General features: G+C 39.4%; 1 protein-coding gene across 1 annotated transcript in view; it reads left to right on the top strand.

Annotated features, from left to right (window-relative positions):
• Positions 1–22,094, top strand: part of LOC110172264 (uncharacterized) — a 36,226-nt gene that overhangs the window by 5,642 nt on the left and 8,490 nt on the right. Inside the window, 16 exon segments of the mRNA XM_055164770.1 lie at positions 19–144; positions 378–533; positions 626–726; positions 728–778; positions 1,742–1,868; positions 1,949–2,135; positions 3,035–3,717; positions 4,244–4,422; positions 4,580–4,718; positions 4,788–4,981; positions 5,376–5,538; positions 5,622–5,705; positions 5,783–5,890; positions 5,985–6,083; positions 6,186–8,003; positions 8,869–21,558. Coding sequence (XP_055020745.1) covers positions 19–144; positions 378–533; positions 626–726; positions 728–778; positions 1,742–1,868; positions 1,949–2,135; positions 3,035–3,717; positions 4,244–4,422; positions 4,580–4,718; positions 4,788–4,981; positions 5,376–5,538; positions 5,622–5,705; positions 5,783–5,890; positions 5,985–6,083; positions 6,186–8,003; positions 8,869–21,558 — 16,905 coding nt within the window.

Genomic DNA, 22,094 nt, shown 5'->3' with positions numbered 1-22,094 from the left:
AATCTGTTGTTGTAACAGTTCTTTAAAGAGGCCAATGAGACATACACATCTCTGCAAAAGGAACACGAGAATGTGCGGAAAAGGTTCACCTGTGACAAAGAAACTCCTCTGGAAAAACTTCTAGAGCTTCTTAAAGCCCTGGAGGTAAGGTTACATTGGTGTTCAAATCTGGGATGTCAGGATGAATGAAGTAAAAGTAATGAAATACTCAAGTCACCAATTGTAAGAACTAAAAAAATAATAGCTAGCTGTCACAATTATAGAGGCTAAATTAATGTGACGCACTTAAATGTGCTATTGTGATCTCTAGTTACAATTCCATCTTTTGTGAATGCGTTGCTTTTAATTATTCTTACTTTTTTTGCCTGAATATTAAGAGGGAACGAGAGAAGATCAAGGACCACAAAAGACAGGTTCAGCATTTGGTAATCAAGTCAAAGAGCATCGTGAGACTGAAACCTCGAAATCCAGAGGAGCCCAAAAGTAGCAACCCTGTCATTGTGAAAGCCCTCTGTGACTTCAAACAGGACCAGGTCAGTTTACCCAAAATTATTTTCACTCAAATCTACAGATATATAGCTTGTATAGAAAAATTACCATTATTTGTATTATTTAAAATTTGCAGAAGGTGATCTTGAAGGATAATGAGGCCATTCTGAAGGACAACAGTCAGCGCAGTAAGTGGCAGGTGACCGGACCAGGAGGACTGGACATGATGGTGCCCTCTGTGTCTGATCATCCCACCACCAAATCCTATAAGCATCAGCCTGGCTAACAAGTAAGGGACACATACCACTGCATAAATATGTATTTGTATTATTGCATACTATAGTTTTATTTACATTTTACATTAACATATTAAAATCTTTTATAGTTGTAGGACTTTCCATATTTTATTGTTTTTTAGTTGTGGAAGTAAATTTTAAAGGTACTACAATATGCAAAATTGTCTTGGGTGAACTTTAAGCCATGCTAAAATGTTGTTATCTCCTTAAAATTTTACCTGGAGTTGTGTTTTGTTTCATTCACACATGTTTCAGTAATCCTGCATTATTGACCTGTGTACATCTCCAAAGCTCAAAATGCTCTGTTCCACCTAATGATGTTATGAAGCGGTAGTTTTCAAGTTAACAGCTTTAGTTCAGTTGAGATGGGCAATTCCAGGGCTGGAATTAGCCAAATGATTCTAGGGAAGGTGTACGGGGTTTAAAACACAGCTGAGCACTTTCTGTATTACCACATGCTATCACAAGGTAAAACAGAGCTTTTTCATTATGAGTGAAGAACCCAGCCTAAATATGCAGGGTTTGTTAGTTAATGTTAATGTGTTGTGTGTTACGTATGTTTGTGATGAGGAAACAACATTATAGCATATAGGCCATTTAAATACCAAGTTTTGTAAAAAACAAAACAAAAAAAAAAACATTACAAAACTGTGACTTAGAAATGGTGCTAAGAGATAAGGTAACTAGCACTCCCTAATTAACTTGTGATTCCACATCTATGGCTGTGCACAACCTTGCCTTTAGGCATCAAATGTTACAATACTTTTCAGTACAGGGTTGGAACAGCAATACAGACTGGTCTATGAGCATTCATTGAGGCATATATTTTAATAACAGGTCTCTTGATAATAATTACATGTATAAACAAGAATCAGCAGATATTAACTCAATTAGAGCTGTGCTTATGACTCTCTCTGTTCATGACATGATGAATTAATGTATGTTATTGTTTAAAGGAATGAGCAGTACTATGAAGCCATCCTATCTGTATGGAATCAACTCTTCATCAATGTCAAAAGCCTCATCTCTTGGCAATACTGCCTTCTGGATATACAAAAAATTAACTCTCTCACTGTCACCATGGTAACCAAATTAAATATATGATTAATTTTGTATAGCATACATGTTACCATTTAGTGACATGTTCTTGTGCTTGTGTTCAGCTGGCAAAGATGCGTCCTGAAGAGTACCGTCAGATAATCAAGAGTCTGGAGTCTCACTATGAGGAGTTCATGCGCAGCTCTCAGGGCTCACAGATGTTTGCAGAGGAAGACAAGAGGAGCATCGAAACACAGTTCAATGTCGCCCAGACCCATTATGACCAACTGGTGGTGCAGCTGCAATCGTATGGTTAGTGTTCAAGTAGTTGCATAAAAACTGATAATTATTTAACAATGGTGGTGAAAGTGATGGCGTTATAATTGCTTTTCATATTCCAGGGTTTCAGATGACATTACAACATTCTAGACCATAACATAATAACATAACAACAATGCAATAACGTAATATTTAATACAGAATGGGCTGTTAAAATGCATTTTTTAAACATAGTGTAGTGAGCTCTAGCATCTAGTCACTGTTGTAAATGATCAAGATCAACATTTGTGAATCGGCCTCTAAGATATTTCTTATGAGAATACCATGTTAATAATTGGAAAATCATGGCTCTTGCCCCCCATCTGGAAGTATGGCATTATCATATTCTACATTCTCAGAACCACTAATATAGTATAATTGCTATGTTTTGAAAATACTGCAGAACAGATTACACAACCGCTTGTTACACAAAATATGGCTTCCAATACCACAATATGAAAATATTATGATATTTCATCACAACAGTAAATATAGCAAAATGTTTAAGAAAGTTTCCATTCCCCAATTATGTAGCAAATGAAAGCGCTTCCAAAGTTTAATTTTCAAACTAACACTATAAAATATTTGTGTGGCAGTATGTTAAAACAGTTCAAACTAAACATGGGATATTTTTGTATTTTTACTTAGACTTAGACAAACTTTATTGATCCACAAGGGAAATGATTTGGACACAGTAGCTCACACATCACAATATATTATAATAATAATTAGCAAAACTATAAATGTCAATAATAAATTCAAAATAAGTAGAAAAAATAGCAAGAGACTGTGTCAAATAAGGTATAATCATATAAATATATAATAAAATGTATGTAATAACGATAATTACTTTGTGTTAACAGACTTATAAATAATAATTTCTTTCTACACAGTTGCACAAGAGCAAACGACAGAGGTGGAAGAAATGGTTGAGCAGCATCAGCAACAGCATGTCCAAGTGATTGAGCAGCCCCAGATCCAGCCCCAGCAAATACAACTACTGCAGCAAACAGTAACACCGCCACAGCATTTCATAATCATTCAGCAGCAGCAACCTGATGAAGAAGCATTCAGATTGGAGCAAATGAGAAGACTTGAAGAGGTTCGTAGACTGGAGGAAGAGACAAGAAGGCTGGAGGAGGTGAGACGGTTGGAAGAGGTGAGACGGTTGGAGGAGGTCAGAAAGTTGGAGGAAGCAAGACTAGAGGAAGTGAGGAGAGCTGAAGAGGCCAAGAGAGCTGAGGAGGCCCGGAAGTTAGCAGAAGAAGCACAAAGAGCAGAGGAGGAAGCACGTCACCTTAAAGAAGTTGAGAGACGCAAAGCCGAGCTGAGAAAACTGTCCGAGAGGAAAGTGGAGGTGAGAACTGTGAAAGTGACCAAAGCGGAACCAGTCAGGAGAAGGACTATCCATTCTTCATCATCATCATCCTCCTCTACATCATTCCTGAGCCTGACTGAGCTGCAGGCACTTCGGATGCGTCTGGAGGCGACTGAAAGCACACTGAGTCAGCATATTCACATCTGCCTAGGAGATGAAGGGCTGCAGGACTGTAGTCTTAAGATCCAACAGTTAGAGGTAGGAATGCTTGACATAATTATGTTAAATCTTGGCCTGTCACAATGACAAATTGGAATATTGCTACAGAAAAGATCAGGATTAACACTAAAGCAGGATAATCCCAGTATGATCCCCAAGTGAACCATATTCATAAACAAAACATGAGCAGGCTTGAGCAGCAATAAATAAACAGCAGAATGAGAAACTTAGTAGTTAGTTCAAGTATGTATTAGAAAGATAGATTAGATAGTCATAGATGTTAATTATTCAACCATCTACAACATGTAACTGTATTGCCATACTACTAAATAAAAACAAGAAAAAGCGCTACACTATAATGCAAAAAGATACAGGTACAAAAACTGATAAATATTGAGCCTGAAAAATAGTTATTATGCAATGAACTGTAAGTCAGTAAAGTAATTACTGTGACAGGCCTACTGTAATCAATGTATTATTGCACTACTATTGTATCTGATATGCACATATCCCTATATTGAAAAAGAATACACTCATTTATGTATGCTATCATGTAATTCTGCAGATGGTGCAGCGTGATGTGGACTTAATGAGGGAGGTCTATCTGAATTTGAGGGAACGCATCATGAAGGAGCTGGGTGGCATGAGTGACTCTGACAAAGCCCAGTTCCTCCGCAATGAAATTGGAGTTATCAACCAAAGACTGGCCGATTTGGAAAGCAGTGCATCTGCCTATCTGCAGAGGTATGTTAATGGTTCAGACAGATGCACAGATAGATGGATCATTTTGATATATTGCTCTTACTAAGCATGTTGTATACTTGCTTCTCTATACAACTATTATACAAGTATACAACTACTACAAAATTCAACCTGTATTTCCATACCATTTTACTTTAAGGCTTCGGGCCCTGAGAGACATGCTGGAGAGTGTGGCTCGGACAGAGGATATAGTGAAAGTTCATGAAGCCAGATTAACAGAGAAGGAGACAACATCCCTAACACCCCAAGAAGTGGAGAGTTACATTTCAACACTTAAGGTTTTTATTTTTTAATGGAATTGGAATATTTTCATATTATTGTCAATTGGTTATTGTTATATTTTTCAGAACATTCAAGTAGAACTTGAACATAAAAGGGACATTGTTTCCTCTATGGAGGCAGAGCTGGCAAAGGCAACCCACTGGAATGGCCAGGTTAGCGGACCTTACCACAGATGTGATATGATGCTGTCCAAATACACAGAGCAGGTCAACCAGCTGTCTGATCGATGGAGGCGCATTCAAGCTCAGATTGACACAAGGTCTGTATCTATTTTTTAAACATTAATATAAAAAAAAAATATTTCTCTGAATTTTAAGTAGTTAGTTATTAGCATCAAAACACACACTGATTAAAATGTGATGACACTTGGAGTGATTTTTGACACAGAACATCAAGTGAAAGTGACTTATAAATAAATATGTTAATGAATAGTTTTCAACGAATATAGCATTTTTAAAACAATAAAAGGTAACAAGGTGATCTAAATAATTAATACTCCATAGAAGAGTAACCCCGTCTTACCCCCTTTTTAAGTAGTTATTAACATCACTGACAAGAAGAATTCTGTCAAAAAAATTCAAATGTAATAATAATTTGAAACAATACTAGTAGTATTAGGTCACACTGACACCACATTAATTTAATCATTTCAGACTCCAGGATCTGCAGCTCTACCTGCCTCAGCTTAAAAACTATCAAGAAACCAGCACATCACTTAGGGACTGGATTGACATGACAAGAAAGAAACAAGATGCTCTTGTAGCAACCAAAACCAACAATGTTGAATCACTGAGAGATCTCATCAACAACCAGAAGGTTTCTATCTGCAGCATTATTGTTTTAAAATGATTAATTAATAGATAAGACCAGTAATTTTTATTTTTTTTTGTCAATTTTAGTCTCTAAACTCGGAAATCATAGCAAAGAGGGGAGAAGTAGACAGTGTTCTTAAGGACAATGACGCTTGTGTCACCTCAATAAAAGTAAGGGGCTCTTCACACTGGGTTTGAACGCTTCTTCAACTTAACCATTTTATCACATTTTAACTTTCTTTACATAGGATTATGAGACAGACCTTACAGCCTACAGCTCAGGTTTAGAGACCATACTTAATGTCCCTATCAAGAGAACAATGCTGAAGTCACCATCCATGGACTTGAATCTTGAGGTAATCCAAACAACTAAATTAAGTAAAAAAATTAAGATTAACAGCTGTACATACTAAAGGAGAATAAACTTGTTCTGATGTGTCCTTTTCTCAGGCCACCCAAATACAGACTCGCTATATGGAGCTACTTACCTTATCTACTGACTATTACAAGTATTTGGGAGAACTGCTCAAAAACATGGAAGAGTTGAAGGTACATTTTTTTGCATAATTTTGTGGTCTTGTTTAAACTGTTAAGGTTGTTGGTTTTCTTTAAAAAAAATTATTCTACCCATTTCTCATTTGCTTACTTCAGATTCGTAATACAAGGATTGATCTGTTGGAAGAAGACCTGCGTTTGCTGCGTGAAGAAATAAAAGATCACATAGCAAAGAACAAGTCGCTAGAAGATGCCATGAACCAGTACCAGCTGGAGATGTCCCAGTCTAAAAATCAGCTACTGTCAATGGAAGAGGTTAAGCGCAACACAGCTCTCCAGTATAGTGCCACAAAGGAGAACTTGGACAGTACTCAGACCCAGCTTGCTGACCTGAATGAACAGCTAACACGAATCAAGTATCTACTGGATGAAGAGAAGAGAAAGCGAAGACTAGCAGAGGAGCGCTACACCCAGCAGGAAGAAGAATATGACATTACTTTGAAAAAGAGGGAAAAGGAGTTTGAAACTGTAAGTTGGTCCAAAATTGAGGTGGAGAAAACTGTAGCAGCCAAAGATCGTGAGATTGACAAACTGAAACGACAGCTTGATGAGGATTCACTGCGCATAAAGGAGCTACAAAGAGAAATGTCAAAGGTAAGAAGTCAATGTGGTGCTGAAATCAGTAATTTGAAATTAAGCTTTGAATCTCAAATTCACATGAGCCGAACTGAAATGCAAAAGATAACAACACAAAGAGAAGAGGACATTGCAGAGCTGCAGGCACAATGTGAGCGCATGGATTCTGAAAAGAGGAATCTGGAGGAAGAACTTAGAAGAATACGAATTTCAAAGGAGCAAGCCGATGAGCAATGCAAAAGACTTGAAGAGGAGTTCCACAACCAGCAATCTATTATAGAAGAAGAAGGGAAAAAGAGAATCGAGCTAGAGAGTCAGATAGAGACATTAATGAGGCAGAGGCAGGAGGAGAGTAGCCACTATAGGGAGGAATTAGAAGAGGCCATGAAAAGACTGCAAGAACAGAGCAACCAGCTGGCCTATACCACTCACAGTTTAGAAGAAGAATCACGTAGAAGGAAAACTATTGAGGAAGGAGAAGTGGTGCTAGAGCAGACTATTTCACAGCTTCAACAACAGCTGACCAATTCAACCATGGTAGCAACTCGGCTCAGGGACTGTGAGGATGAGCTGGAGAAGGCACGGTTTGAGTTAGAAAGGGAGGGTAAAGAAAGAGTGAGGTTAGAGCAGAATTTGAATAGATTACAAGGACGTATCAAGGATTTACAGGGTGTACGTGATTCACTTGAAAGCCAAGTTGAAAACCTGAGGAAAAGTAGTCAAGAGGAGTTGGCCAAAAGGAAGCAGATTGAAGCAGAGATGGAGAAGACGTCTGTGACTTTGATGGAATATACTTGTACGATTACAGATCTACAGCAACTAACAAGCACCACAGAACAGAGGAGTGATGGAGAATTTCATAAGTTGCAAGCCAAATTAGAAGATAGTTTAAAGCAAAACCAGACAACTACAGACAGACTGACAAAACTGAGTGCTGAGCTGGAAACTGTAAAGCAACAGCTGATACAGGAACAAAAAACTGTAAAAGAGGCAAACATAAAAAATGAAAATCTTTACAAAACCATAGAGTTGAAGAGTGTGACTTTAAATGAAAAGGATACAGAGATTCAGCGGTTGAAGGAGTTGACAGAGATTCAGACTAAAGAGAAGTTGAAGATTGAAGAGGAGCTACAAGTCGCACAACCTGAAAACAATGAGTTAAAAAGGGCCAAGGAGGGAAATCATGATGAACTTTCCTCTCAAATAGCTGCACTAGAGCTTCAGCTGCAAGCCAGTGAGGGCAGCAATCTAGACTACTGCAACCTGGTGTCTGAACTGACATCTGAGAGGGAAAAACTGAAGTTGGAGACTGAGAAAATACAAAAGGAGGCCCTTGAGGTACTCTTAGGCCTCTTAGCCCTGGACTGCTCTTGTTTTTTCACCACAATGAAGTAGCTGCATGCTTTAAACAACTGTAGGTTTCCCGTCCTGATAAACACATAGAAATATAAGTATGTGTTTGAAGTCCTTGCATGCTTGCACCTATGTTGGAGCACCATCCCTTCTTCATCCCCAGTATATTGTGGGCTTGCTCTTTTATGGTGTCTCTTTATATTGAACTGAATGTCTGGAAATATTATTTCATCATATGTTCTGTAGTGCTGTTGTAGTGTTTGTTTTGTTAAATTTATGCATGTTAGTAATATGAACAACAATTTCTGCATGCACTGCATCAGTTGCAGTAAATATGTAGTAGTAGTTGTGGTATCTTACAACATTTTAGCATGATAATAGGATGGACACAAGTATATGGAAATGACCAATAATAATAATGGATACAATGACATATGGCACTACAATGGAAACTATTATTTACCTTTTTAATAATTTACTTAATGAAATAGCACCAATAAACACCATGGTGATTATTAGTAACTACCATGCATGTGTAGTAATTTGTTGTTTTAATTTTTATCATTTTATTTTCATCCTGTTAAAATGCTAAAATGTTATTTGCGTCAATTGGCACTAAATTGCTCTTTAAATACACTTGCTAAAATATATTCACAATATTTACATATAAGTTGCAACCAATAATTTGGGTATTGTCTTACAGGTACATAACTAACCTAAGGTATGCCAAATATTTTGCAAGTGTGTAATTTATTTATTTTTTTTACTTTGTAGGTTTTTTAGATTTCATTGCTATTGTACATTTCATATAAGATATTTATTTATTTTTTGTCTTTTTGCTCTTCTACAGATGGCTGAAAAGGAGAGAGCTCATATCCACAAGCTAGAAGAAGAGCTTCGACTTCTCAAAGTGAAGGAAGAGACAGAGGTTCGACAACAAATACCGGTGCAAACCAAGAATAAGCCAACCAAGGCCCCTGAACAAAAGACTTCAACACCCAAGTTGGTTTTTGAAGGTGTTCGTAAGCCAGTAACTGCACAAGATTTAGTTGACTGTGGTGTATTAGATAAAACAACATATGACGATCTTGTTGATGGACAATGTACTATACCTGAAGTTTCTGAAGATAAAAGAATTAATCTCAAAGGAACAGGCCCAATAGCTGGTGTAATTACTGAGCGTCAGAAAGGACCTGGTTCTGTTAGAGGTTCAACCAAAAAGATGTCATTCACTGAAGCCAAAAAGAAGAGCATTCTGCCTGCAGAATGTGTGGATTTATTGCTTGATGCCCAAGCAGCTACTGGACACATCATTGACCCCAAAACAAATCGAAAGTTTACAGTTGAAGAAGCTTGTGACCAAGGTGTAGTTGATAAAAAAGATGAAGAAAGACTGCTAGCTGCTGAGGCGGCTGCAGTTGGATATGGTAGTCCTGGCACAAACAAACCAATTTCAGCATTTGAAGCTATGAAAAGAGGACAAATTGACAGGAACACAACTCTCCGCCTATTACAAGCCCAGGAAGCAGTTGGGGGGATTTTAGACCCAATTCTAAGTGTATTTCTTCCAAAAGATACAGCCATTGAACGTGATCTTATTGATGAAGATATTTATCATGCTTTATATCAAAAACCTGAACTCTATTTGGATCCAGAAAGTGAAGAAGGAACAACCTACATCTCTCTGAAAAGGAAATGCAAAGTGGAGCCACACACTGGGCTCCTTCTTCTTCCTGTCCCTGAGAAAATGGACCCATCCAAACTGATCTTTGATGGTGTCCGTAAACCAGTGACTTCAAAACAGCTTCTTGATTGTGGTGTCTTAGACAAACCCACTTTTAAAGCTCTTGAAAAAGGAACAAAAACTGTTCCAGAAGTGTCTGCAGACAAACGGATACCACTCAAAGGAACAGGACCGATTGCTGGGATTTTAATTGGAAAGAAAGGGAAAATGTCTTTGGGTGAAGCAAAGAAGCAAGTGATTATACCACCAGAGTGTGCTGATTTACTCCTGGAAGCTCAGGCTGCAACAGGTCATATTATTGATCCTAAAAACAATCAGAAACTGACTGTGGATGAGGCATGCGACAAAGATGTTATAGACATAAGCGACAGAGAGGAACTGCTGGCTGCAGAGGCAGCTGCTGTGGGCTACAAGGATCCATATTCAGCCAAACCTCTGTCTGTATTTGAGGCCATGAAGAAAGGGCTTGTTGATGATGAGACAGGACTTCGTCTGCTTCAAGCACAAGAGTCTGTTGGAGGTATTTTAGATCCAAATCTGAGCGTCTTCCTCCCTGAAAACACAGCTATTAAACGTAACATTATAGATGAAAACACGAGTCGTTCTCTGAAGGAGAGTCCAAAATGTTACACTGACCCAGAAACAGAGGAAGCCATAAGTTATAATGACTTAAAGAAAAGATGTAAGACAGAGCCTCATACAGGCCTTCTACTTTTGCCAGTGACTGAAAGACTTGATCCATCTAAACTAATTTTTGATGGTGTCCGTAAGCCAGTCACAGCACAGCAATTGCATGATTGTGAGGTGATAGACAGGCCAACGCTGAAAGATCTACAGACAGAAAAAAAGTCCATCCCAGAAGTTTCTGCTGACAAGAAAATTAACTTAAAGGGGACAGGGCCAATTGCTGGCATAATAGCTGGAAAACGAGAAACATTCACTCTAAACGAGGCCAAGAAAAAAGGCATTTTGCCTTCAGATTGTGCAGATCTACTACTTGAAGCTCAAGCTGCTACAGGCCACATCATTGACCCTAAAAACAATAAAAAACTGACTGTGGAAGAGGCATGTAGTAAAGAAGTGGTGGACATTAGTGATCGAGACCTATTACTGGCTGCAGAGGCAGCTGCTGTTGGCTACAAATATCCATATTCAGTTAATCCTCTATGTGTATTTGAGGCCATGAAGAAAGGGCTTGTGGACGATAAGACAGGACTTCGTCTGCTACAAGCACAAGAGTCTGTTGGGGGTATTTTAGACCCAAATCTGAGTGTGTTCCTCCCCGTGGACACTGCTATAAAGCGCAAATTGTTTGATGATAATACAAACAATCTCCTAAACCAAAGTCCAAAATGTTACATCGACCCGGAAACAGAAGAAGCAGTAAGTTATAATGGCTTGAAGAAAAGATGTAAGACAGAGCCTCATACAGGCCTGCTACTTTTGCCAGTGTCTGAGAAAGTGGATCCATCTCAACTGATTTTTGAAGGTGTTCGCAAGCCAGTCACAGCAAAACAATTACATGATTGCAAAGTCATTGACAAGCCTATGTTGAAAGATCTTCAAACAGGAAAAAAGTCTGTCCCAGAGGTGTCTGAAGACAAAAAAGTTAATCTTAAAGGAACAGGACCAATTGCTGGATTAATTGCAGAAAATGAAAAAAAGGTTTCTTTTGCAGAGGGCAAGAAGAATGCGTTTTTATCACCTGAATGTGCAGATTTATTGCTCGAGGCCCAGGCTGCAACAGGACACATAATTGACCCAAAACACAATAAGAAACTGACAGTAGAAGAGGCTTGTAACAAAAAAGTAGTGGACATGAGTGACCGAAGCATTTTATTGGCTGCAGAAGCAGCCGCTGTGGGCTATAAAGATCCATATTCAGCCAAGCCTCTGTCTCTATTTGAGGCCATGAAGAAGGGGCTTGTTGATGATAAGACAGGACTTCGTCTGCTGCAAGCACAAGACTCTGTTGGCGGTATTTTAGATCCCAATCTGAGTGTGTTCCTGCCAAAAGACACAGCTATTGAACGTAAAATACTGGATGATAACACTAACCGTTCTTTGACAAAGAATCCCAAGTGTTACATTGACCCAGAGACAGAGGAAGCTGTAAGTTATAATGACTTAAAGAAAAGATGTAAGACAGAGCCTAAAACAGGTCTGCTGCTTTTCCCAGTGACTAAAAAAATTGACTTTTCCAAAATAATTTTTGATGGTGTCCGTAAACCAGTCACAGCACAGCAGTTACACGATTGTGATGTTGTAGACAAGCCAACACTTAAAGATCTACAAGAAGCAAAAAAATCCATCCCAGAGATATCACTTGAGAAAAAAGTTAACTTAAAGGGAACTGGTCCAATTGCAGGAATCATTATGGAAAAAAGGGGGAAACTGTCTTTATCTGAAGCAAAGAAGGAAATGTTATTGTCACCAGAGTGTGTCGATTTGCTCCTGGAAGCGCAGGCTGCAACAGGCCATATTATTGATCCTAAAAGCAATAAGAAGCTGACTGTGGAAGAAGCATATACCAATGAAACAATTGACAGTAGTGATCGAGACAGATTAGTGGAAGCAGAGAAAGCTGCTGTTGGCTACAAAGATCCATATTCTGCCAAGCCTCTGTCTGTATTTGAGGCCATGAAGAAGGGTCTTGTTGATGATGAGACAGGACTTCGTCTGCTACAAGCACAAGACTCTGTTGGAGGTATTTTAGATCCAAACCTAAGTGTGTTCCTCCCAAAAGACACAGCTATTGAACGGAAAATATTGGATGAAAACACTAACCGTTCTCTGAACAAGAGTCCAAAGTGTTACCTTGACCCAGAAACAGAGGATGCTGTCAGCTATAATGACTTAAAGAAAAGATGTAAGACAGATCCTCAAACAGGTCTGCTCCTTTTACCAGTGACTGAGAAACTGGATGCATCTAAACTGATTTTTGAGGGTGTCCGTAAGCCAGTCACAGCAAAACAATTGCATGAATGTGATGTCATAGACAAGCCAACACTTAAAGACCTACAGACAGCAAAGAAAAATGTTCAACAGGTTTCTGAAGAAAAATTTATTAACTTGAAGGGAACTGGATCAATTGCTGGGATTAGTGTAGGTAAAAACATTAAAATGACCTTAACAGAGGCTAAGAAACAAATGGTAGTGAAACGCGATTGTGCTGATTTGCTTCTGGAAGCGCAGGCTGCAACAGGCCATATCATTGACCCTATAAACAATAAGAAGTTGACTGTGGCTGAAGCATGTAACAGTAATATAGTTGACAGTGGTGATCGGGACAGATTATTGGAAGCTGAGGCAGCTGCTGTGGGCTACAAAGATCCATATTCAGCCAAACCTCTGTCTGTATTTGAGGCCATGAAGAAGGGTCTTGTTGATGATGAGACAGGACTTCGTCTGCTACAAGCACAAGACTCTGTTGGAGGTATTTTAGATCCAAATGTCAGTGTGTTCCTTCCAAAAGACACAGCTATTGAATGTAAAATACTGGATGAAAACACTAAACGTTCCCTGAATAAGAGTCCAAAGTGTTACATTGACCCAGAGACGGAGGAAGATGTAAGTTATGCTGACTTAAAGAAAAGATGTAAGACAGATCCTCAAACAGGCCTGCTCCTTTTACCAGTAACTGAGAAACTGGATGAATCTAAACTGATTTTTGATGGTGTCCGTAAACCAGTAACAGCAAAACAGTTACATGATTGCAAAGTCATTGATAAACCTGTACTGAAAGATCTTCAAACAGGGAAAAAGTCTATTCCTGATGTGTCACAAGAGAAAAGAGTTTGTTTAAAGGGCACTGGGCCAATTGCTGGAATAATAGCTGGAAATAAAGGCCTTTTTACTTTTAAGGAAGCCAAAGAAGAGAACCTTATGTCACCAGACAGTGCAGATTTACTGCTGGAAGCACAAGCTGCAACAGGCCACATCATTGACCCGAAAAACAACAAGAAACTGACTGTAGAAGAGGCATGCAAGAATGACGTGGTGAACAGCACTGATCAAGACAAATTATTAGCTGCAGAAGCAGCTGCTGTAGGGTACAAAGATCCATATTCAGCCAAGCCTCTGTCTGTATTTGAGGCCATGAAGAAAGGGCTTGTTGATGATGAGACAGGACTTCGTCTGCTTCAAGCACAAGAGTCTGTTGGAGGAATTTTAGATCCAAATCTGAGTGTATTCCTCCCAAAAGACACAGCTATTGAACGTAAAATACTGGATGAAAACACGAAGTGTTTTCTGAATAAGAGTCCAAAGTGCTACATTGATCCAGAAACAGAGGAAACTGTGAGTTATGATAACCTAAAGAAAAGATGTAAGACAGATCGTCAAACAGGGCTGCTACTTTTACCAGTAACTGAGAAACTGGATCCATCTAAACTGATTTTTGATGGTGTCCGTAAGCCTGTTACAGCAAAAGAATTACGCGAATGTGATGTCATAGACAAGCCAACACTTAAGGACCTGAGGACAGACAAAAAGTCCATTGCAGAGGTATCAGTGGACAAAAAAGTAAATTTAAAGGGAACTGGATCAATTGCGGGAATTGCTGTGGAAAAAAGGGGGAAACTGTCTTTATCTGAAGCAAAGAAGGAAATGCTATTGTCACCAGAGTGTGTCGATTTACTCCTGGAAGCGCAGGCTGCCACAGGCCATATCATTGATCCTAAAAACAATAAGAAGCTGACCGTGGAAGAAGCATGTACCAATGAAACAGTTGACAGTGGTGATCGAGACAGATTATTGGAAGCTGAGGCAGCTGCTGTGGGCTACAAAGATCCATATTCAATTAAACCTCTGTCTGTATTCGAGGCCATGAAGAAGGGTCTTGTTGATGATGAGACAGGACTTCGTCTGCTACAAGCACAAGACTCTGTTGGAGGTATTTTAGATCCAAATCTAAGTGTGTTTCTCCCAAAAGACACAGCTATTGAACGTAAAATACTGGATGAAAACACTAAACATTCCTTGAACCAAAGTCCAAAGTGTTACATTGACCCAGAGACAGAAGAAGCTGTGACTTATAATGATTTGAAGAAAAGGTGTAAAATAGAGCCTCATACAGGCCTGCTACTTTTGCCAGTTGCAAAGAAGTTGGATCCATCTAAACTGATATTTGATGGTGTTCGTAAACCAGTCACAGCAAAACAGTTGCTTGAATGTGAAGTCCTGGACAAAGAAACACTTAAAGATTTGCAGACAGAGAAAAGGTCCATCCCAGAGGTATCTGCTGACAAAAGAGTTCACCTAAAGGGGACAGGGCCTATTGCTGGGATTGTGACAGGTAAAAACAAAAAAATGTCACTAGGGGAAGCTAAGAAGCAAATGCTCTTGCCCCTAGAATGTGCTGATTTGCTCTTGGAAGCGCAGGCTGCAACAGGTCATATCATTGACCTTAAAAAGAATAAGAAGCTGACCGTAGAAGAAGCCTGTACCAAAGAAGTGGTGGACAACAGTGATCAAGAAAGATTATTGGAAGCTGAGGAAGCTGCAGTGGGCTACAAAGATCCATATTCATCCAAACCTCTGTCTGTATTTGAGGCCATGAAGAAGGGACTTGTTGATGATGAGACAGGACTTCGTCTGCTGCAAGCACAAGACTCTGTTGGAGGTATTTTAGATCCAAATCTGAGTGTGTTCCTCCCTAAAGACACAGCGATTAAACGTAAAATATTGGATGAAAACACTAAACGTTCTCTAGACAAGAATCCCAAGTGTTACATTGACCCAGAGACGGACGAAGCTGTAAGTTATAATGACTTAAAGAAAAGATGTAAGACAGAGCCTCACACAGGGCTGCTACTTTTACCAGTGACTGACAAACTGGATCCATCTAAACTGACTTTTGATGGAGTTCGCAAGCCAGTCACAGCAAAACAGTTACATGATTGCAAAGTCATAGACAAGCCTACATTGAAAGATCTTCAAACAGGGAAAAAGTCTGTCCCAGAGGTGTCTGAAAAGAAAAAAGTTAATCTTAAAGGAACTGGCCCAATTGCTGGATTAACTGCTGAAAATGAAGAAAAGGTTTCTTTTGTAGAAGGCAAGAAAAATGCGCTTTTATCACCTGAGTGTGCAGATTTGTTGCTGGAGGCACAGGCTGCAACAGGACACATAATTGATCCAAAACACAATAAGAAACTGACAGTAGAAGAGGCTTGTAACAAAAAAGTGGTGAACATCAGTGATCGAGAACGTCTACTAGCCGCAGAGAAAGCTGCTGTGGGCTACAAAGATCCATATTCAGTCAAGCCTCTGTCTGTATTTGAGGCCATGAAGAAGGGTCTTGTTGACGATGAGACAGGACTTCGTCTATTACAAGCACAAGACTCAGTTGGAGGTATTTTGGACCCAAATCTGAGTGTGTTCCTCCCAAAAGACACAGCTATTGAACGGAAAATACTGGATGAAAACACTGACAGTTCACTGACACAAAATCCCAGGTGTTACATTGACCCAGAGACAGAGGAAGCATTAAGTTATAATGATTTAAAGAAAAGATGCAAGACAGATCCTAAAACAGGACTGCTCCTATTGCCAATAACAAAGAAACTAGATGAATCTCAACTGATTTTTGATGGTGTTCGTAAACCAGTCACAGCCAAGCAACTACAAGAATGTGAAGTAATTGATGAACCCACATTTAAAGAACTTGAGAAGACCAAAAAGTCTGTCAAAGAGGTGTCTGAAGACAAAAAAGTGAACCTCAAGGGAACTGGGTCAATTGCTGCAGTTATAACTGACAAAAACAGAATAGTCCCATTAAATGAAGCAAAAGAGAAAATGCTTTTGCCTCCTGATTGTGCTGATTTGCTGCTTGAAGCGCAGGCTGCAACAGGTCATATAATTGACCCTAAAAACAATAAGAAGCTGACTGTGGATGAAGCATGTACTAATAAAACAGTTGACAGTGGTGATCGAGATAGATTATTGGCTGCAGAGAAAGCTGCCGTGGGCTACAAAGATCCATATTCAGCCAAACCTCTGTCTGTATTTGAGGCCATGAAGAAGGGTCTTGTTGATGATGAGACAGGAATTCGTCTGCTACAGGCACAAGATTCTGTTGGAGGTATTTTAGATCCAAAGCTAAGTGTGTTCCTTCCAAAAGATACAGCTATTGAACGTAAAATACTGGATGAAAACACTAAACGCTCCCTGAACAAGAATCCCAAGTGTTACATTGACCCAGACACGGAAGAAGCTGTAAGTTATAATGACTTAAAGAAAAGATGTAAGACAGAGCCTAAAACAGGCCTGCTACTTTTACCAGTAACTGAGAAACTGGATCCATCTGAACTGATTTTTGATGGTATTCGCAAACCAGTCACAGCAAAACAGTTACATGATTGCAAAGTCGTAGACAAACCTACACTGAAAGATCTTCAAACAGGGAAAAAGTCTGTCCCAGAGGTGTCTGAAAAGAAAAAAGTTAATCTTAAAGGAACTGGCCCAATTGCTGGATTAACTGCTGAAAATGAAGAAAAGGTTTCTTTTGTAGAAGGCAAGAAAAATGCGCTTTTATCACCTGAGTGTGCAGATTTGCTGCTGGAGGCCCAGGCTGCAACAGGACACATAATTGATCCAAAACACAATAAGAAACTGACAGTAGAAGAGGCTTGTAACAAAAAAGTGCTGGACATCAGTGATCGAGACCGTCTACTGGCCGCAGAGAAAGCTGCTGTGGGCTACAAAGATCCATATTCAGCCAAGCCTCTGTCAGTATTTGAGGCCATGAAGAAGGGGCTTGTTGACAATGAAAAAGGACTTCGTCTTCTGCAAGCACAGGAGTCTGTTGGGGGTATTTTAGATCCAAATCTGAGTGTTTTCCTCCCAAAAGACACAGCTATTGAACGTAAAATACTGGATGAAAACACTAACCGTTCTTTGACAAAGAATCCTAAGTGTTACATTGACCCAGAGACAGAGGAAGCTGTAAGTTATAATGATTTAAAGAAAAGATGCAAGACAGATCCTAAAACAGGACTGCTCCTATTGCCAATAACAAAGAAACTAGATGAATCTCAACTGATTTTTGATGGTGTTCGTAAACCAGTCACAGCCAAGCAACTACAAGAATGTGAAGTAATTGATGAACCCACATTTAAAGAACTTGAGAAGACCAAAAAGTCTGTCAAAGAGGTGTCTGAAGACAAAAAAGTGAACCTCAAGGGAACTGGGTCAATTGCTGCAGTTATAACTGACAAAAACAGAATAGTCCCATTAAATGAAGCAAAAGAGAAAATGCTTTTGCCTCCTGATTGTGCTGATTTGCTGCTTGAAGCGCAGGCTGCAACAGGTCATATAATTGACCCTAAAAACAATAAGAAGCTGACTGTGGATGAAGCATGTACTAATAAAACAGTTGACAGTGGTGATCGAGATAGATTATTGGCTGCAGAGAAAGCTGCCGTGGGCTACAAAGATCCATATTCTGCCAAACCTCTGTCTGTATTTGAGGCCATGAAGAAGGGTCTTGTTGATGATGAGACAGGAATTCGTCTGCTACAGGCACAAGATTCTGTTGGAGGTATTTTAGATCCAAAGCTAAGTGTGTTCCTTCCAAAAGATACAGCTATTGAACGTAAAATACTGGATGAAAACACTAAACGCTCCCTGAACAAGAATCCCAAGTGTTACATTGACCCAGACACGGAAGAAGCTGTAAGTTATAATGACTTAAAGAAAAGATGTAAGACAGAGCCTAAAACAGGCCTGCTACTTTTACCAGTAACTGAGAAACTGGATCCATCTGAACTGATTTTTGATGGTATTCGCAAACCAGTCACAGCAAAACAGTTACATGATTGCAAAGTCGTAGACAAACCTACACTGAAAGATCTTCAAACAGGGAAAAAGTCTGTCCCAGAGGTGTCTGAAAAGAAAAAAGTTAATCTTAAAGGAACTGGCCCAATTGCTGGATTAATTGCTGAAAATGAAGAAAAGGTTTCTTTTGTAGAAGGCAAGAAGAATGCATTTTTATCACCTGATTGTGCAGATTTGTTGCTGGAGGCACAGGCTGCAACAGGACACATAATTGATCCAAAACACAATAAGAAACTGACAGTAGAAGAGGCTTGTAACAAAAAAGTGTTGGACATCAGTGATCGAGATCGTCTACTGGCCGCAGAGAAAGCTGCTGTGGGCTACAAAGATCCATATTCAGCCAAGCCTCTGTCAGTATTTGAGGCCATGAAGAAGGGGCTTGTTGACAATGAAAAAGGACTTCGTCTTCTGCAAGCACAGGAGTCTGTTGGGGGTATTTTAGATCCAAATCTGAGTGTTTTCCTCCCAAAAGACACAGCTATTGAATGTAAAATACTGGATGAAAACACTAACCGTTCTTTGACAAAGAATCCTAAGTGTTACATTGACCCAGAGACAGAGGAAGCTGTAAGTTATAATGATTTAAAGAAAAAGTGTAAGACAGATCCTAAAACAGGCCTGCTCCTTTTGCCAGTGACAAAGAAACTAGATGAATCTCAAATGATTTTTGATGGTGTCCGTAAACCAGTCACAGCCAAGCAACTACAAGAATGTAAAGTCATAGATGAGCCCACATTAAAAGAACTTGAGAAGACCAAAAAGTCTGTCAAAGAGGTGTCTGAAGACAAAAAAGTGAACCTCAAGGGAACTGGGTCAATTGCTGCAGTTATAACTGACAAAAACAGAGTAGTTTCATTAAACGAAGCAAAAGAGAAAATGCTTTTGCCTCCTGATTGTGCTGATTTGCTGCTTGAAGCACAGGCTGCAACAGGCCATATAATTGACCCTAAAAACAATAAGAAGTTAACTGTGGATGAAGCATGTACCAATAAAACAGTTGACAGTGGTGATCGAGATAGATTACTGGCTGCAGAGAAAGCTGCTGTGGGCTACAAAGATCCATATTCTGCCAAACCTCTGTCTGTATTTGAGGCCATGAAGAAGGGTCTTGTTGATGATGAGACAGGAATTCGTCTGCTACAAGCACAAGATTCTGTTGGGGGTATTTTAGATCCAATGCTAAGTGTGTTCCTTCCAAAAGACACAGCTATTGAACGTAAAATATTGGATGAAAACACTAAACGTTCTCTAGACAAGAATCCCAAGTGTTACACTGACCCAGAGACGGAAGAAGCTGTAAGTTATAATGACTTAAAGAAAAGATGTAAGACAGAGCCTAAAACAGGCCTGCTACTTTTACCAGTAACTGAGAAACTGGATCCATCTGAACTGATTTTTGATGGTATTCGCAAACCAGTCACAGCAAAACAGTTACTTGATTGCAAAGTCGTAGACAAACCTACACTGAAAGATCTTCAAACAGGGAAAAAGTCTGTCCCAGAGGTGTCTGAAAAGAAAAAAGTTAATCTTAAAGGAACTGGCCCAATTGCTGGATTAATTGCTGAAAATGAAGAAAAGGTTTCTTTTGTAGAAGGCAAGAAGAATGCATTTTTATCACCTGATTGTGCAGATTTGTTGCTGGAGGCACAGGCTGCAACAGGACACATAATTGATCCAAAACACAATAAGAAACTGACAGTAGAAGAGGCTTGTAACAAAAAAGTGTTGGACATCAGTGATCGAGACCGTCTATTGGCCGCAGAGAAAGCTGCTGTGGGCTACAAAGATCCATATTCAGCCAAGCCTCTGTCAGTATTTGAGGCCATGAAGAAGGGGCTTGTTGACAATGAAAAAGGACTTCGTCTTCTGCAAGCACAGGAGTCTGCTGGGGGTATTTTAGATCCAAATCTGAGTGTTTTCCTCCCAAAAGACACAGCTATTGAATGTAAAATACTGGATGAAAACACTAACCGTTCTTTGACAAAGAATCCTAAGTGTTACATTGACCCAGAGACAGAGGAAGCTGTAAGTTATAATGATTTAAAGAAAAAGTGTAAGACAGATCCTAAAACAGGCCTGCTCCTTTTGCCAGTGACAAAGAAACTAGATGAATCTCAAATGATTTTTGATGGTGTCCGTAAACCAGTCACAGCCAAGCAACTACAAGAATGTAAAGTCATAGATGAGCCCACATTAAAAGAACTTGAGAAGTCCAAAAAGTCTGTCAAAGAGGTGTCTGAAGACAAAAAAGTGTACCTCAAGGGAACTGGGTCAATTGCTGCAGTTATAACTGACAAAAACAGAGTAGTCCCATTAAACATAGCAAAAGAGAAAATGCTTTTGCCTCCTGATTGCGCTGATTTGCTGCTTGAAGCACAGGCTGCAACAGGCCATATCATTGACCCTAAAAACAATAAGAAGTTAACTGTGGATGAAGCATGTAACAGTAATATAGTTGACAGTGGTGATAGAGATAGATTACTGGCTGCAGAGAAAGCTGCCGTGGGCTATAAAGATCCATATTCAGCCAAACCTCTGTCTGTATTTGAGGCCATGAAGAAGGGTCTTGTTGATGATAAGACAGGACTCCGTCAGTTACAAGCACAAGACTCTGTTGGAGGTATTTTAGATCCAATGCTAAGTGTTTTCCTTCCAAAAGACACAGCTATTGAACGTAAAATACTGGATGAAAACACTAAACGTTCTCTAGACAAGAATCCCAAGTGTTACACTGACCCAGAGACGGAAGAAGCTGTAAGTTATAATGACTTAAAGAAAAGATGTAAGACAGAGCCTAAAACAGGCCTGCTACTTTTACCAGTAACTGAGAAACTGGATCCATCTGAACTGATTTTTGATGGTATTCGCAAACCAGTCACAGCAAAACAGTTATATGATTGCAAAATCGTAGACAAGCCTACATTGAAAGATCTTCAAACAGGGGAAAAGTCTGTCCCAGAGGTGTGTGGACAAAAAAGTTCATCTTAAAGGAACTGGCCCAATTGCTGGATTAATTGCTGAAAATGAAGAAAAGGTTTCTTTTGTAGAAGGCAAGAAGAATGCATTTTTATCACCTGATTGTGCAGATTTGTTGCTGGAGGCACAGGCTGCAACAGGACACATAATTGATCCAAAACACAATAAGAAACTGACAGTAGAAGAGGCTTGTAACAAAAAAGTGTTGGACATCAGTGATCGAGATCGTCTACTGGCCGCAGAGAAAGCTGCTGTGGGCTACAAAGATCCATATTCAGCCAAGCCTCTGTCTGTATTTGAGGCCATGAACAAGAGACTAGTTGATGATAAGACAGGACTTCGTCTACTGCAAGCACAAGACTCTGTTGGAGGTATTCTAGATCCAAATCTGAGTGTGTTCCTCCCAAAAGACACAGCTATTGAACATAAAATACTGGATGAAAACACTAACCGTTCTTTGACAAAGAATCCTAAGTGTTACATTGACCCAGAGACAGAGGAAGCTGTAAGTTATAATGATT

The sequence above is a fragment of the Boleophthalmus pectinirostris genome, unplaced genomic scaffold (genome assembly GCF_026225935.1).
Source record: "Boleophthalmus pectinirostris isolate CB_2022bp ecotype Guang Dong unplaced genomic scaffold, ASM2622593v1 HiC_scaffold_7, whole genome shotgun sequence".
NCBI lineage: Eukaryota > Metazoa > Chordata > Actinopteri > Gobiiformes > Gobiidae > Boleophthalmus > Boleophthalmus pectinirostris.
Note: the sequence above shows the minus strand (reverse complement) of the source record. Positions and strands in the feature narration are given on the sequence as shown.